Source organism: Phacochoerus africanus, chromosome 1 (genome assembly GCF_016906955.1).
Source record: "Phacochoerus africanus isolate WHEZ1 chromosome 1, ROS_Pafr_v1, whole genome shotgun sequence".
Classification (NCBI taxonomy): Eukaryota; Metazoa; Chordata; class Mammalia; order Artiodactyla; family Suidae; genus Phacochoerus; species Phacochoerus africanus.
In genome coordinates this window covers 151645522-151660246 of record NC_062544.1, presented here as the reverse complement: position 1 = coordinate 151660246, position 14725 = coordinate 151645522, and the positions used below count along the sequence as shown (strand labels likewise).

General features: G+C 58.1%; 1 protein-coding gene across 10 annotated transcripts in view; it reads right to left on the bottom strand.

Annotated features, from left to right (window-relative positions):
* IQSEC1 (IQ motif and Sec7 domain ArfGEF 1) overlaps positions 1–14725 on the bottom strand; it is a 111990-nt gene that overhangs the window by 7173 nt on the left and 90092 nt on the right. For all 10 annotated transcript variants that reach the window (XM_047781990.1, XM_047782008.1, XM_047781982.1 and 7 more), the window contains exons 6-12: positions 13819–13985; positions 9659–9798; positions 9177–9206; positions 8176–8301; positions 6629–6728; positions 4422–4583; positions 3450–3626 (exon numbers count right to left, since the gene is read on the bottom strand). In XM_047781990.1, coding sequence (XP_047637946.1) covers positions 3450–3626; positions 4422–4583; positions 6629–6728; positions 8176–8301; positions 9177–9206; positions 9659–9798; positions 13819–13985 — 902 coding nt within the window. The remainder of the gene's footprint in view (positions 1–3449; positions 3627–4421; positions 4584–6628; positions 6729–8175; positions 8302–9176; positions 9207–9658; positions 9799–13818; positions 13986–14725) is intronic.

The following is a 14725-nucleotide window of genomic DNA, read 5'->3' as shown; positions in this document are numbered from 1 at the left end:
TGGCCAGCAATGCCCTCCAGCTGGCCTCCTTCTCCCAACAGGACAGGGCCAGGCCCGAGCTGGGGGTGGGGGCTCCAGAGGCTGACAAACTGTAGTTAAGGAGCCCTGCCCTCCTCCTGCCCAATACGGGCAAAGGCTCAGGTGAGCTTTAACTCGAACGTCCCTGAGTGACTCTGAGTTTCTAAGAATCCATCTTTCCAGGTTCAGGTCAGCATGAGGTATAGGGTGTCCCTACAGGCGCTGTCCACTCTCCAGTCCCAGGTACACCTGGGGATGCCTGGCCACTACAGACCCACGTGCGGGCATGGGCACACACGCACACCATCTACTGAAGGAGGTGGAAGTGCCAGAACAGTGGCTCATGTACCAGCCCCCCTCACCTGAGCTGTTTCCAGGTGCCCACCCTGTCTCTGGATCCTGCAAAAGCCTCAGGGAGTCCAGCCTCAGCCAGCACAGGCCCTACCAGCCATGCATAGGACAGGGGCTCCCAGGTGGCTCTTCACAGCCCTCCTGGATTCTCAGCACTGGGACAGGAGGCAGGCAGGGCTGCCCAAAGGTCGTGACCCTGAGTGATGATGAGGGCTGGGCAGGTGTACTGCTCAGGGACACAGGTTGCACACTGGGCTGGGCCCCACGCCCAGCATCTGTACATATCGGCTCTCCTTGCTCCTTGTGGGGAGTACTCATCCCACCTGCAGCTGGGAACCCCAGGCCCACAGGTACAGCTGGGCCAGGGCCTGACAAGCCAGAGTGGCAAGTGGAGGGAGCAAGTCTCATCACGCGGCCCTGGACTCAGTGTCTGCGTGGCGCTTGGTTGGGCTCTGCTGGGGTGCCCGTCCTCAGCTTGGCCCTCCCCCCAGCAGAGGCCGCCCCTGGCCACCAGCTGTTACAGATGCAGCATCCACTGGGGGGTGGCAGGTGCTGCTTTGGACACTGCCCAGCTCTCCACTGACAGGCACAGGATGCAGCGGGTGTCTGGCTCTGTCCTGGGTGATGGCGATGAGGTGGATCCTGGGAGACGGCCCCTCCACATGGGGACTGGTGTTGGGCAGCTTGGCTGGGGAGGGGCTGGGAAACTTCGGGGGGCCCCGTGCAGTGGCCGCAGTGATTTAACTGATCTTGAGGCCCAGTCACATCTGTCCTTGTAGGTCCTAGATCTTAGGCTGGGGGAGTTCTGGTGCCACTGAAATGATCAGGGGCTCAGCTGAAGGAAGACTGTGTGCTTTCTGCGTGGAGCAAAGTCTGCTATTGGTTCCTCCAGGGCTTTCCGACCATGACTGTAGACAGCGCTCCAGGCTCGTGCTGGGCTGCAGCTACTTCCCGCTGTGTCGGTTCCTGGATGATATTTTCTCCTTCAGAAGCAGGTCTGGGCGCTACTTTCCCAAGGGGAGAGGCTGCCTCTTGTTGACAAGCTCATCAGGGCCAGGATGTGGCAGGTGGGAGAGATGCTGCCTCTGGAGAGCACCACCCTGACGAAGTCCAAAGTGCCCAGTGCCAGCACTGGCATCTTCCTTCGAGGCCTTGGGGGCCTGCTCCAGAGTGGGGCCTTGGCGGTTGCCAGGACTCAAACGCTCACCTTCTCTTGCCTCCTACCCTTGAGTGCAGGGGCTCTTTCCTGGGAATCCTCTTCACTGTGACTTGGGACCCCAAGAGGGCTTGCTCCCTGGAGTCAACCCCCGAATAAAAATGGCAATGGAGACAATAAACGGAAATCAGCCTAACCTTGGGGCTCCACCCTCTTATGGCCGTGCCCCTGGCCATGTGGCTCCCTCTGGCCTCTAAGCAGAGAGTGGACGGTTGAGATTCTGACCATGGGTGCTGGTGTGGCTGTGGCTGGCTGCACTGAGACCCACTGCCGCCTGAAGGGGCCGGACAGGGCCTAGTGAGGCCAGAGCCTGGCCCACTGCACAAACTCAAACACGGGCCCCAGGCCCCAGCCTGCAGAGGTCCTGAGCGGTCCAGTTATGTTTAGCTGGGTAATGAGCCATGGAGAAAACCAGTGGTTCTCAACCACGGGTGATTCTGCCAACCAGGGGGTGATTCTGCACCCATAGAGGCACTAGCAATTTGGGGGGACATGACTGATTGTCATGATGGGGGTACTGCTGGCGTCTATGGTAGAGGCCAGGGACAAGGCTGAGCATCTTGCTCAGAGTGGCCCCCGCAGCCAGGAATTATCGGGCACAAGACATCAGCAGAGCCGGGGTTGAGAAGCCCTGGTGGATGCTCATGCTGGCGATGTGGTTTGGATTCTCACCATGGGGAAAAAAAAAAAAAAAAAAGACACGACAGAAGCAAAGGAAAAAGTTCAACTCAAAAAAAAAAAAAAAGGAAAAAAATCTTCTGGAAATGAATAGGCTGAGGGAGACAGCGCTGCTGGGGTGGGAGGTGGGGGCAGAAGTGGAACAGAGTAGTGAGCGGACTCTGTGGGACCCAGTGCTGGTCTGCGGCGATGCCTGTGGTGGAGTAGGGCAAGCACCTAGGAGGGGAGGGGCCGCTGGCCCCTTGGAGATGAAGAGGCTGCTCTCAACCTGAGAGGGTCTCCCCAGCAAAGCACAGCGATGTCAGCCTCCTGGGATGGGGACATCCAGGGCCTGGGTCGGGGGGTGGGGGAGCACTGCAATGTGCCCACTGCCATGCCTCCACTCCACCAAGGCCCCCGAGGCTCCTCCAGGGGGAAGCTGCCTGGCTAGACACATCCGGGGGTGATGAGGGGCTGCTGGGGTGCACCCTTCACCCCACAGCTCCTCTGACAATGCCAGCAGGCAAAGCAGACTGGAGCAGCGCTACCCCAACCCTGCCGAGGTCTGGCCGTGCTGCCAGCAGAAGCTCCCCATCCCTGACGTGCTGTGCACCCCCACTCAGGAGACATGGCTGACTTGTGGGGTGTTGTTGGCTTGCGGGGTAAGAGGCTGGCAGCAAATTAAACACATACAGAAACAAAGAAACAGCGACGAAAATCACATTTCCACCAAGGCTGTCCCCTGACGTCCCCAAGCCCAGTGTGGCTGCCAACCCTGGACTCCTAGGAAGGGGTTCCTCTGCGGGGGGAGCAAGAGCATGGACAGTGGGACAGGGGGGCCTTAGACAAGCTTCAAGGGCTTCACTCCATTTCATTCATCAGCATAAAACACAGGGATGGGGCAGCACGGGACACATCCATCAGTGGGGCCTGACTCGCTCCATGTGAGAGCAGTTTTCAGAAAATGAATAAAAGGTTAATATGTAAATAAATGAGCAAGGGGGAGTAGGGGGCCTTCCCGGCTGTCCTGCCTTGATCATTGGGTCTGTTTCCTTTTGCCTTTGGGGGTGCCCTCTCTGCGTGGTCAGATGCTGATGTGGTTTGGGGATGGTCACCCAAGGGGCCTCTGCCCAAGCCCCTCCCGGTGGGCAGCAGGCCGAATCCTGTGAGCACCGGGTAGGCAGGCGGTGCCGGGCCCAGCTCTTACCCGCTTCTGAGAGGTCCCGCAGGGAGCTGCTGAGAGCGCTGCGCTTGAGACCCTCACCGCTGGCATAGCTGTCGTCCAGGCAGGCCCGGCTCAGCGTCCCGCTGCCCGGCTCCTTTTTGAGGCTGGAGCACTGGGATATGCTGGGCCGCACAACACCCTTCTGCTTCTCCAGCTCCGCTGCAACAGAGGACAGGGGCCCTGGTGAGGGTGGCACAGGCCATGGAGGGCAGCCTAGGGAGGGCAGCCTGCATAGAGCAGCGTGAAGAGGGCCTTGAGGAGGGCGGCACAGCCCGTGGAGGACTGCATGGGGAGGGCAGTGCGGGGGACCACGGGGCTCCACTGGGCTGACTCACCAGGGAAAGAGCAGACATGACAGACACCTTAGACCAAGGGAGCTGGAAGGAGACCCCAGAAAGGAGGCTGGAGAGACTAGAGTGTCTGAGGTCTGTAGGGCTGACCCGGTCTGGCTGTGGATGGAGGCTGGAGGTGGGGACACTCATGCCTCCAGGAATGAGGCTGAGAGCTGGAGAAGTAGGGGAAGAATCAGCTTGGATGGCTCCAGCCCTGACCCCGGTAGTGGTCGGGCGAGGAAGACAAACACCAACCATGCAGCAGTGCAAAGGGGTCAGCTCCCCGACTTGGGGACTCTTGCACCACAGGGTGTCCAGGGAACTGGGGCATGCAATGTAGTTCCCAGGAAGGATGGGCCTGGGTCTCACCCCAAGGTCTCTGCCCAGCCCTCCTCCCTGCTGTGGCCTGGGTGGGTGGGCTGCCCGGTCACATGGCCGTGGAGAGGCCAGAAGAGGCTGGGAGCATCTCATCTCTGGGCTCAGAGAATCACTGCACCACTGGCCTCTGTCTTGATCCCCGGTCAGGGAGTAAGGGGGGGCAACACCGAATCCAGCAGGCCCCAAAGGATGTGGGCACTGCCCCCAACCCCACCCCACCCCCACCCCCTGCACTGTGACTCACTCTCTATCCTGTGCTTCTCCATCTCTTGCACCTCTGCAATGGACTCCCGCAGGTCGTCAGTGAATTTCTTCCGGTCTTGAGGATTGGGAGCATTGAAGTTTATTAGCACTTTGATGTCTGCTCCTGGGACGGCAGACGTGAGCCGGATGCCGTTGGGGTAATCTGCAAGGGAGACGATGGGCCTGAGCAGGGGCTCTGCCACCAGGCTCCCAGTGGACATCTCTCTCCAGAAAGGAAGGGGGCCACGGTGCAGGTCGGGGGGGCCCCTGGACAACCTGCAGCTCTCACCCGCGTCCATGCTGCTCCATGTGTAAGTTGGGGGCAGATATGGCTGATTGGCGGCAAAGCCAGGGCCCCCAATTCTGCCCCTCAGGAAGGCCATAGCACCTGGACCCTCTACTTCTGGGTCCTTGGTCGCTCTGCCTGATGCTTGAGACTGGCTAGGAGCCGAGATGGAGGCAGTGTTCCCGCTGGGGGACAGTCTTATCAGTCATTGAGGACTATTCCGTTCTCTCACGACCGCCTCCAGACCCGCAGCCCCAGGGAACACTGTGGGCGCTGACACCCAGACTCATCTGCTCAGACCTGTCTGGCACCTCCTCTGAGCTCTTGGGGTCTCTGGGGCCTTGTGGTATGGAAGCCTCTCCCCAGTGGGAGTCAAACATCACCATAGAGTGTGGGAAGGTTCCTGACCCATAACCCCACCTACCATGGCTCAGACTTGCGTAGGGGCTGGGAATGCCAGCGCCTTGAGGCCTGAGCAGGTTTCCTAAATTCGGCGGTGGCCAGGGAGATGGGGGAGGGCGTGCAGCCCACACTGTCTGCCATGCCGAGGTGCAGACCAGCGATCCCAAACCTCACCTCATGAGAGAAGCCAAGAATATCTAACTCTTATGTGAAGATTTAAATATTGACTCAACAAATGAAAACCAAACAAACTTCAAACCCAATATAATGTGACTAAGCTGGGACCCATGGACTGCCAGTTTGAGGCACGTCCCATGGCAAGGTCAGAGATGGCTCTTGCCAGCACAGGCATCTGGCGCCGAGGGCTGAGCCCTGGGAGTGTGAAATGGATCCTGGCGTAGCCTCTGCCTGAGGATTGGGCCTGGTCAGGCTGCTGCTGGGGGATCGCTGCCAACACCACCCCTTCCAGGAGGGCCTGCTGGTTGGCACAGTGCAAGTGGCACTGGTGCCACCTACGGAAACCAAGGCAAGGCAGGCCTTCTGGGCCAGGGTGGGTGGACAGGGTAGGGTGGGGGTGATGGTGGGTTCTGTACCCTGGGCTCCTCATGGGCACCGATAAAGGAGGGGTTGTGGATGCCAGTCCCATTTAGTGCAGAGAAGAGAAAGGGTAGGCTGTGTGGCCCAGCCTCGGGTCCCTGGCACTTTTCAACCTGCAGAAGGAAGGCGGATGGGGCGGGATGTGGACCTGATGGCCTCAGGCCCCTCCAGAACCTATGGGGCAGCAGGACCCCCCACTCCCTCCAGGAGGAGTGGCTCAGCCTGTAGCTCAAGGACCTCCAACGGGGAGGGGGTTGGGAGAGGGAGGGGAAGAGGGAAGGATGTGGGGTGAGAAGGGGCAAAATCAAAGGGAGCTGTTGGCGGGTGTCGTTGGGGGAACCAGCCCCTTCCAGGGCCCCCAGCCCATGGCCCAAGCATACCAAAGGCCTCCCTGAACACCTCCGGACCAAGGGCTGTCCTAGCCCTTATGTGCACGGGCTCACGGCATTGAGCAAGGCACCGGCACCACCTCCTTGTGGACCAAGGGGATGGGCCCCTGAGAGGTCAAGGAGCCGGGCTGCATGGCTGCCAAGGCCAGAGTGGGGGACCCAGGGCTCTGCTCTTGACCTCTACAGTCCCTCAGGCATGACCGTGACCTGCTGGTTGGTCCATATTTGCATATCGCCTTTGCCATTTACTTGGTGCTTTCCTATCAATACTTTAATTAGATAAACTCACACTACCCTCAATTAAAACATCTCATCATCTGTAAGAAGCAAGTAAACCCAGACAGCCCCACATATGACACTCAACTCTCCCTGGTCAATGCCTGCCTACCACCTCCATGCCACCCCTGGTGGAACCAGGAGGAAGGACAAGGAAGGGAGAGCAGTGCTTCTTCTCTACGTGCTGGAGGAACCGTGAGAGGCCATCTCCTGCGCTGCGGAGCAGGCCACATGTGACAGGCCCAGGGACACACTTACACTGGTTCTCGAAGAGCAGGACCTGCATGCCGTACAGGGAGAAGGACTGTCGGAAGCTGTACGTCACCGAGTTCTTCTTCTTCTGGAAGATCTTGGTGACCTGGGGGCAGCCAGACAGAGGCTTGAGCCACAGACCTGGGCTGCCTGGGAGCAGCCCTGAGCTCTCAGGATTCTAAGTGACCCGGCACTATCTGTGTTGGCCGGGTGACAACCCTCCTGCAGTTCATGGTTCAGGAGGACCTGGGGCCAGGGAAGAGCTGATACAGGGAGGGACAGTCACACCTGTCCTCTCCATGCACAGCCTCGAGGGCACAGTGAAACCTCGATGGGATGAATTTGAGAGGAGGACCCTGAGGCTAGAGGTCTGAGTAACTTGCTCAAGATCAGGGACTTTTTTTTCCCTTCTTTTTCAGGCCATACCTGTGGCATATGGTACTTATCAGGCTAGGGGGTCAAACCAGGTTGCAGCTGCTGGTCTACACCACAGTCACAGCAATGCCAGCATTTGCAACTTACACTGCAGCTCACAGCAGTACTGGATCCTTAATCCATGGAGTGGGGCCAGAGACTGAACCTGTATCCTCATGGACACTATGTTGGGTTCTTAACTCGCTGAGCCACAATGGGAACTCCAAGGTCAGGGACTCTTTTTTTTTTTTTTTTTTTCCTTTTGAGGGCCATACCTGAGACGTAAGGAAGTTCCCAGGCTAGGGCTCAAATCAGAGCTATAGCTGCCGGCCTACACCACAGCCACAGCAACACAGATCCGAACCACACTTGTGACCTACACCATGGCTTGTGGCAATGCCGGATCCTTAACCCACTGAGCAAGGCCAGGGACTGAACCTGTGTCCTCATGGGCATTATGCTGGGTTCTCAACCTACTGAGCCATAACAGGAAGTCCAAGATCAGGGATTCTTAAAGGACTTGAACACACATGTCTGGACTCCAACTTCAGGAACCTGACAAAAGCAACTGGTCCTCAATCAGGTAGAGACAGGGGACATGCGCCTCAGTCAGGAAAGCCCACAGTACGCAGGAGGCAAGAGCTCCAAAGGGCAGGCCGCCCCGCTCCCTGCAGGAACACCTTTATCCCCATGGACTCATATCCATGCTACCTGTTTTGGGGCAAGAGTTTCTCAACTTCCCTTTGGGGGAAGAATCTGCCACATTCAGTCCCCTGTGCTGGGGCTGAGACCCAGACCAACCAGCGAGACAGCATCACAGCCAGCTGGCCCAGTGACTGGCTCAGGGTCGGGTCAGGGAGCAATGAGACCTGTGCTCAGGGTCTCGGGAAGAGACTTCCCAGAGGCCAAGGGGGAGGAAGCCTGGAGCTGCCCAGGCCCACCTCCCCTCCTTGGGTGGAAGTATCTGAGGCAGAGCCACACTGTCCAAGCCTCTGGGGCCCCTTGGGTTCCGACACAAGCCAACGGAGCCCTTCTCAGAGCAGCAGTTTGGGGCAGCTTCTGCCTGAGAGAACTTCCCACATGCACACATAGCCAGGTCCGCCTGAGCACCTCTCTACCCCACACCCGGGACCACGTACCACCAGGAGATCATTGAACAGGAAGATTTCTCGCTGGTGCAGCCCGAGCTTCTGAGGCTTGTTTGGGTCTGGGACCTCGAAGAGCCGGCAGTAGCAGACCAAGCGCCGGTGTGGCAGCGAGAGCACCTGTGTGGGAGGGGTGGCCGTCAGCTATGAGCCCTGGTGCCCGGGCTCCTCACCCCGTCTCCCTGCTCCCCGGAGACTGCCTTCAGATGAGGAACTGGGCTTTATACACAGAACCCAGGTCTCCCCACCCCCAACCCTCCCTCCTAAAGGACCTTGGCCCTCACAATGCCTGGGAGAGCCTGGTCAGGGCCTCCGCCCTCTGTAGGCACACAGGGTCCACATTTGTGCACCACTTGGGGGTCAGATGCCCAAGCTCAGTGACCCGCAGGTGGGTGGGGAGGGGATGCAGGCCCAGCCTAGCGCTCAGGGGTCAATGTCATCTGCAGCAAGAGCGTTAAGGAGGGACATGGGGCTAGAGGGGTGGTGGATGAGGGAAGGTCACGGGGGTGTCGGGGATCTTGGTCCCTCTGCAGGGGACCTGGCTGCCCAGAGAAAGGTAAGGCAGACACCTGAAGAGCTGGCCATATGACGGGCAGTGGGAACACCTCCCCCAAGGTCCTGGCAGTGCAGAAGGACCAGGGAGGCAGAGCGTGGGCTGGGTGAGGAGGGAGCCTCAAGCCACCCCAGGGACATCTTTCCAGACTGAGCTTCTTGGGACATGGGGATCACACTCGGGTCTCTGAGTTCAACCAGGCCCAGGTAAGAGGGGAAGAGACCACCTGCTTTGGGTACAGTCATCCCCACGTGGCTGCATCCTGGGGTCGCCAGAGATCCCAGGCGGGAAAAATTGTGAAAACCAAATTTCTTATTGCTCTGGAAATTTAGGCAGCCAGGACCGTGGGCCTGGGAGATGGGAGCTGCAGCCGATCAAATGAAGGATATCGCTGGCCCTCCAGGGTGGGGGACAGTGGAAGGTGACAGCAGAGGGTACTCACACAGCCCAGCCCGTGGTGCAGGGATCCAATCTACGTGGGGAAACAGTAAACAAACAAAAAAGATGTTAATGTTCCAAAGGTGCACCTGGGTCCTGATGCAGACTCTGGGTGACACCCACCCTGAGCACCCTGGCAGGTTGTGAGGGGAAGCCTGGGTCACAGGGAGCCACTGGCCATAGGTTTATTAAGAGCCCCAGGTTCTCTTCCAATGGGACCTGGAGGGAATGGTTGTTACTCCCCAATATTAGGAGCCACTTAAAGAGCCCCAAACCTGAGATAATTCACCAACCCTGCCTGGAAGGGACCAGATTCCAAAAGGAGCCAGTGGGCACCCTGGGGTCATGGGGTGGGGGACGAGCTCCCTGGGCCTCCCCATCAATGGGGATGGAGTACCATCCCCTGAGGGTCATGAGGTCAGGGGGCAGATGCCCAGGCCTCCCATGCTAGCCCCTCACCCGCCCTGAGGATGGGGCAGCACCTACCGGCTTCTTCCCCACGATAAGCTTCTCCACCTTCTGCACCTGCGACACGTGGTCCTCGTTGGTCTTCAGCTCCCGCTTCCGGATCCGCTCATAGATCCCAATCAGCATCTCCCGGGGAATGTCCTCACCATCGTCCACACCTGGTAGGTGACAGTGGCCGGGCTCACCCCAATGTGCCGAGTTCCAAACCAAATCCAGACTGCCTCCCCCCTGCCCGTCCCCAGCTGAACCAAAGGTCTCCAGACCCACAGCTGCTGGACGTGTTCAGCCCATTACACATTTTTCCAGAATGTGCACTGGGGACTAGGCCAGCACAGCCTCCAGGTGAGACTGGACAGGCCCGGGGCCACCTTCCAGCTGTGCTCAGAGGGCTGCTAGATCCTGACTACAGCCCCCGTGGGGGTCTCCATTCCACGGATGGGCAGACAATGGCCTGGGAAGGGGCTGGGGTGCAGGAAGGCTGTGTAGACAGGGTTTTGTGAGTTCTTAGGCTCCAAGAGGCCAGGTTCATGTCTCAATTCACCCCCCCATCAGCCTGAGACTTGATCTCTCTGAGCCAGGAGTCCTCACCTCTGTAACACAAGCCACTAAGAGTATGGCGACTCCATGGGGAATGAGGACAGCTCGTGGGGTGACCCCAAGGGGGAGTTCAGTGCCTGTGAATGGCTGCTGTCCCAGTTCATTGGGACTTGAACCTGGGCCACTCTGATCATGAGCTGTGCCCTCTCTGCTACACAGCCTGGAAAGTGCTGCCAGAAACACCCAGCCCTGTGCATGGGAGAGATGCGCACTCTGCACTCAGAGCCCAGACTTGGGGAGGCGGGAGTGGAGGAGTCGGGGGCAGACTGAGCCCTCTGCTGGGCCACTGGGCATTGCCTGCCAGTCACAAATTCACATAGCGTCTGGTCCCCTGACTGCATCTGGGGGCTTTGTCCCTCAGGGAGTGACATTCGCTCAGTGTTGTTTCCAGGTGACAGGAAATGGGAAGTAACCCCCTTGCCCACTAATAGGGGAGTGGCTGACCCATCCTCATGTGGGACCCCCATGACAGGGATCACTGTGCCCTGCAGAGCAAAAAGAAATGTCACAGTGGAGTGGTGTGGACCCCTGCCTTAGGCTTACTGCAAGGAAAAGCGAGGTGCCAAGTAGAACAGGACAAAACCAGTCATGCATTTTAGTAGCACTCCAGCCAGGAGCTCTGGGCTGCACAGCAGGGCCTCAAAGCCAATGACCCACAGGGGTGAGGGTGGGGAGACAGCAGGGATGGGAGGGGCCCTGCTGCGCACCTTCTTTGCTTTCTGCGTTTTGTTTTGAGTGTCTTTTTTTTTTTTTTGTCTTTTTGCCATTTCTTGGACCGCTCCCACGGCACATGGAGGTTCCCAGACTAGGGGTCCAATTGGAGCTGTAGCCACCGGCCTATGCCAGAGCCACAGCAACGCGGGATCCGAGCCGCGTCTGCGACCTACACCACAGCTCACAGGCAAAGCTGGATCCTTAACCCACTGAGCAAGGCCAGGGATCGAACCTGCAACCTTATGGTTCCTAGTCAGATTCGTTAACCACTGAGCCATGACAGGAACTCCTGTTTTGAGTATTTTTTAAGAGCAGTTTTAAGTTCATAGCAAATGAAACGGAAAGCAGAGAGTTCCCATACACCCCTGGCTTCCCCCTCATCAGCATCCTCCATCAGAGAGGTGCATTCCCTACGAATGATGATCCTCCACGGACAGGGTGCTATCGCCAGGGTCCACAGTTCACACTGGGGTTCGCTCTCAGTGGGGTCTGTCCTACGGGTCAGGAAAAAGTCTAATGACACCTGTCCATCATTATGACATCACACAGAGTCCTCACTGCCTAAACTCCTGAGCTCCGTTCCATCCCTTCCCCCACCAATGGCAACCACGGGTCTTTTCAGTCTCTAAGCTCCGCCTCCCGCAGGATGTCCTACAGTTGGAGTCAGGCACACAGGCTTTTCAGAGGGGATACTTTCACCTAGCAACGCTCATTTCACTTTGCTCTGTGTCTTTTCACGGCTTGGTGGCTCATTTCTTTTCAGCGCTTACACTCCATTGTCTGGATGGACCAGTTTATCCATCTGCTGAAGGATGTTTCAGATGCTTCCAAGTTTTGCAACTATGAGTAAAGCTGCTGTAAACGCCCATGTGCAGGTCTCTGTGTGGATGGGAGTTTTCAGCTCATTTGGGTAAATACCAAGGAGGGTGACTGTTGGGTCACTATCAGGTTCTTGAATTATGTGAAGACAATATTCAGGATATAAGTTTAAAACATTTAAAAGTAAATATCGATAAAGCAAAAGACTGCTTCTCTTGCTTCCTCACTGGGGAGTGCCCCCTCCCGCCACCTATCCCTGAACTCCCAGAGGCCCCCCTGCTGCTGGACTCACTGGGCAAACTGAGCAATTCCAGAGAAAACGTGTATCCAGTGTCTGTGAGGTAGGGACTTTTTCTCTAAAAAGAACAGGTGGATGTGTGCAGAGCGCAGAGCGCCAACCTGACTTTGGAAGACCAGGGTCCTGCCTCCCTGACACTCACTTGCTGTGTAACCGCGGGCCAGTCCCTTTCCTCTTTGAACCTTGGTTGCCCCTTCTGAAGTTCAAGAAAGATAGGGGCGAAAACCCTTGAGTTCCTGGCTTGAGAAAAAGAGGGGATTGGTGGGAACAGCCCAGCCTTGAGAGCCAGAACCGACAGCTTACTCTCTTTCCTGCCCTGGGGACCAGAAATAGAGTCTCCTGGGACTGCGGGTGCAAGGCTGCACACGAACCATGAAGCTTCTGACATGAGGGTGGCTCATGTCAGGATCTGACCCGCAGCCCTGCCTTCCTGGAGCCTCTGTCCTCTGGGCTCATTTCTCTCTCCCCCTTACTTCTCACACAGGAGAGGCCCCACTTACGTGGGTGGTAAAGCCAGAGAAGAAAATCAGAGTCCCTAAAGCTCACAGGTCACCAACAGCATGTGAACCCAGCTAGCCTAGCACAGCTGCCTGCATCAGGGGCCTGGGGCCATGTGGAGACCAGGAGATGCCTGGCCCATGAAGAGAGGGGCTTGGATTGATGGAGAGGAGGGAGGGGCGCAGTCCCCGTGTGCCATCCGTCCCTTGCCTGGTGGTCTGATTTGTCACTAAGGAGGTTCCTGATCCCCAGTTTCCCAGGAACTACAGCTAAGACCTGACCTCTCTTGGGGCCCATGTGGAGGGTGCCCGAGCCACCCCCGCTTGAGCGCCTGTTAGGGTGGTGCCCACCAGCAGGGGGCACCCCAGCAAGGACCCTTGACAGGGAGGGGGAAGAGAGCAGCGGGGCTTCCAGAAATAAAAGACAAAGTAAAAAACTTAAATGACTCAAAAAGTTCACTAGCTTTCTTGACTCAGACCAGCTTTCTTCCCTCTTATAAACTCATGATGCCACTTCTAAAGGGACCTCGGCTCCTCAGAGCTGGTGCTTCCCCCTGAGAGGGCAGTGCCTCTCCTTCCAGAGACCTTGCCCATCCCTCTCCTGCCTGGCCGCATCAGGAGGAGGCCCCCTCTTGCCGCCCACCCCCTCAGTACCTGCCCCAGGGGGCACCTGCCAAGGAGGGAAGGGTGGCCTTGGCCCCACGGCCCAGCCAGAAATAGCTCGGCTGGCATCATAGCAGTGCTGCCCTTCATGGCACTTGTTTTTGTCAGTAATGCCCAGATGTGGCAAATGCTGCTGGTTTCCACTTTACAGTGACGACATAAGACTCCTTTTCAAAATATAGACATTTAAGTAAACAAACAAAAACAAAAAGATGAGTCCCTTTCAAGAGGAGCACCAAGGTGGGGACAGCAGGCAGATGCTGTGAAGGGGGCAGCCATGGGGAGGGCAGTCCTGGCCCCACCCCTGCTCGGAGGCCCTGGACACCCAGCACCTGGCCTGCAGTCTGGCTCCTCCTCTGCCCCTGCAACCAGGCCTCCAACCACCGAGTCCAGCTGGGGCCCTGGCACAGGACGCTCATGACGGCACCAGCCCGTTACAACTCCTGCCGTGTAGCGTTTGCTCCTTTGAGGCCCTCTGCTCACCTTGGTCCCTCCCAGGGGCAACTGGGCACTGCGGTACCATGTGCCCCCTGCAGGGTGTGCTCAGAGGGCGTCTTGAGGACCGCAGGACATCCCGCCCAGGACCTCACCTCGCAGGTTCTTGACGAAGTCCTCCAGCTTCATCTTGCGCTCGGGCTTGACGTTGGGGCTGTACATGTCCGTGTTGAGCAGGATGATGGCGAAGGCCAGGATGAAGATGGTGTCCGGGTTCCGGAACTGCCGCACCACCCCGGGGTTGCAGATGCAGTAGCGCTGGCTGCAGGGAGGGACTGCTTCAGCCAGGGCAGAGGCGCAGCCAGCTGGGCCTCACGCCGAAGCTGGCCACTGCCTCTGAACTGGTAAATGGGGAGGATGCTTGTCCCAAGAGCTGGCCCTGACTGTCCACTGCTCCTTCTTACGTTCTGTCCTGCCACCTGCCCCCACTCCCCCGCCCATTTCAGCTGGCACAGGGCTGCTCAGGGTGTGAGAACCACACACCTAAGTCTCAGTCAGAGCTGAGTTCTGGCCAGTAGGGGGTGGGCCCCTTCAAGGCTTGCCTGGAGGCAGGCCCTGTGCCCTCCACACTCTGCCTGCCTGGAAAAGGGGAGTCACGGTGGGTGGTGGACCTGTCCCCGGAGACCTCGAGGTGACAAGAGGCCAGGCCTCCTTCACACCACTTCAGAGGGTGGATTTTAGCCAAGGCAGCTGTGGCGTCTCTGCTGCAACAACTGGACAAACTGCCTCGCTAACACATTGCCTTGAGGAGTCACCTGCTCACTGTCTTCACTGCCTCCAACACGCCCCCTGTACCACCTCTCCACTGGTGACCTTGTAGATGGGTGAGTGGGTGGGGCAGGGATGGAGAAGAGGAACCGGATGGGGCATCGTGATGGAGGCCCACATCCCGTGGGCAGCAGTCATCTGAACTCAATGTGGGCTTCGATTCCGTCTTCCCTTTTAAGTGCCGCCCCCTCAAGGAAGCCCTCCTGGATGGAATGCTCCCCTCCAGGGCTCAGG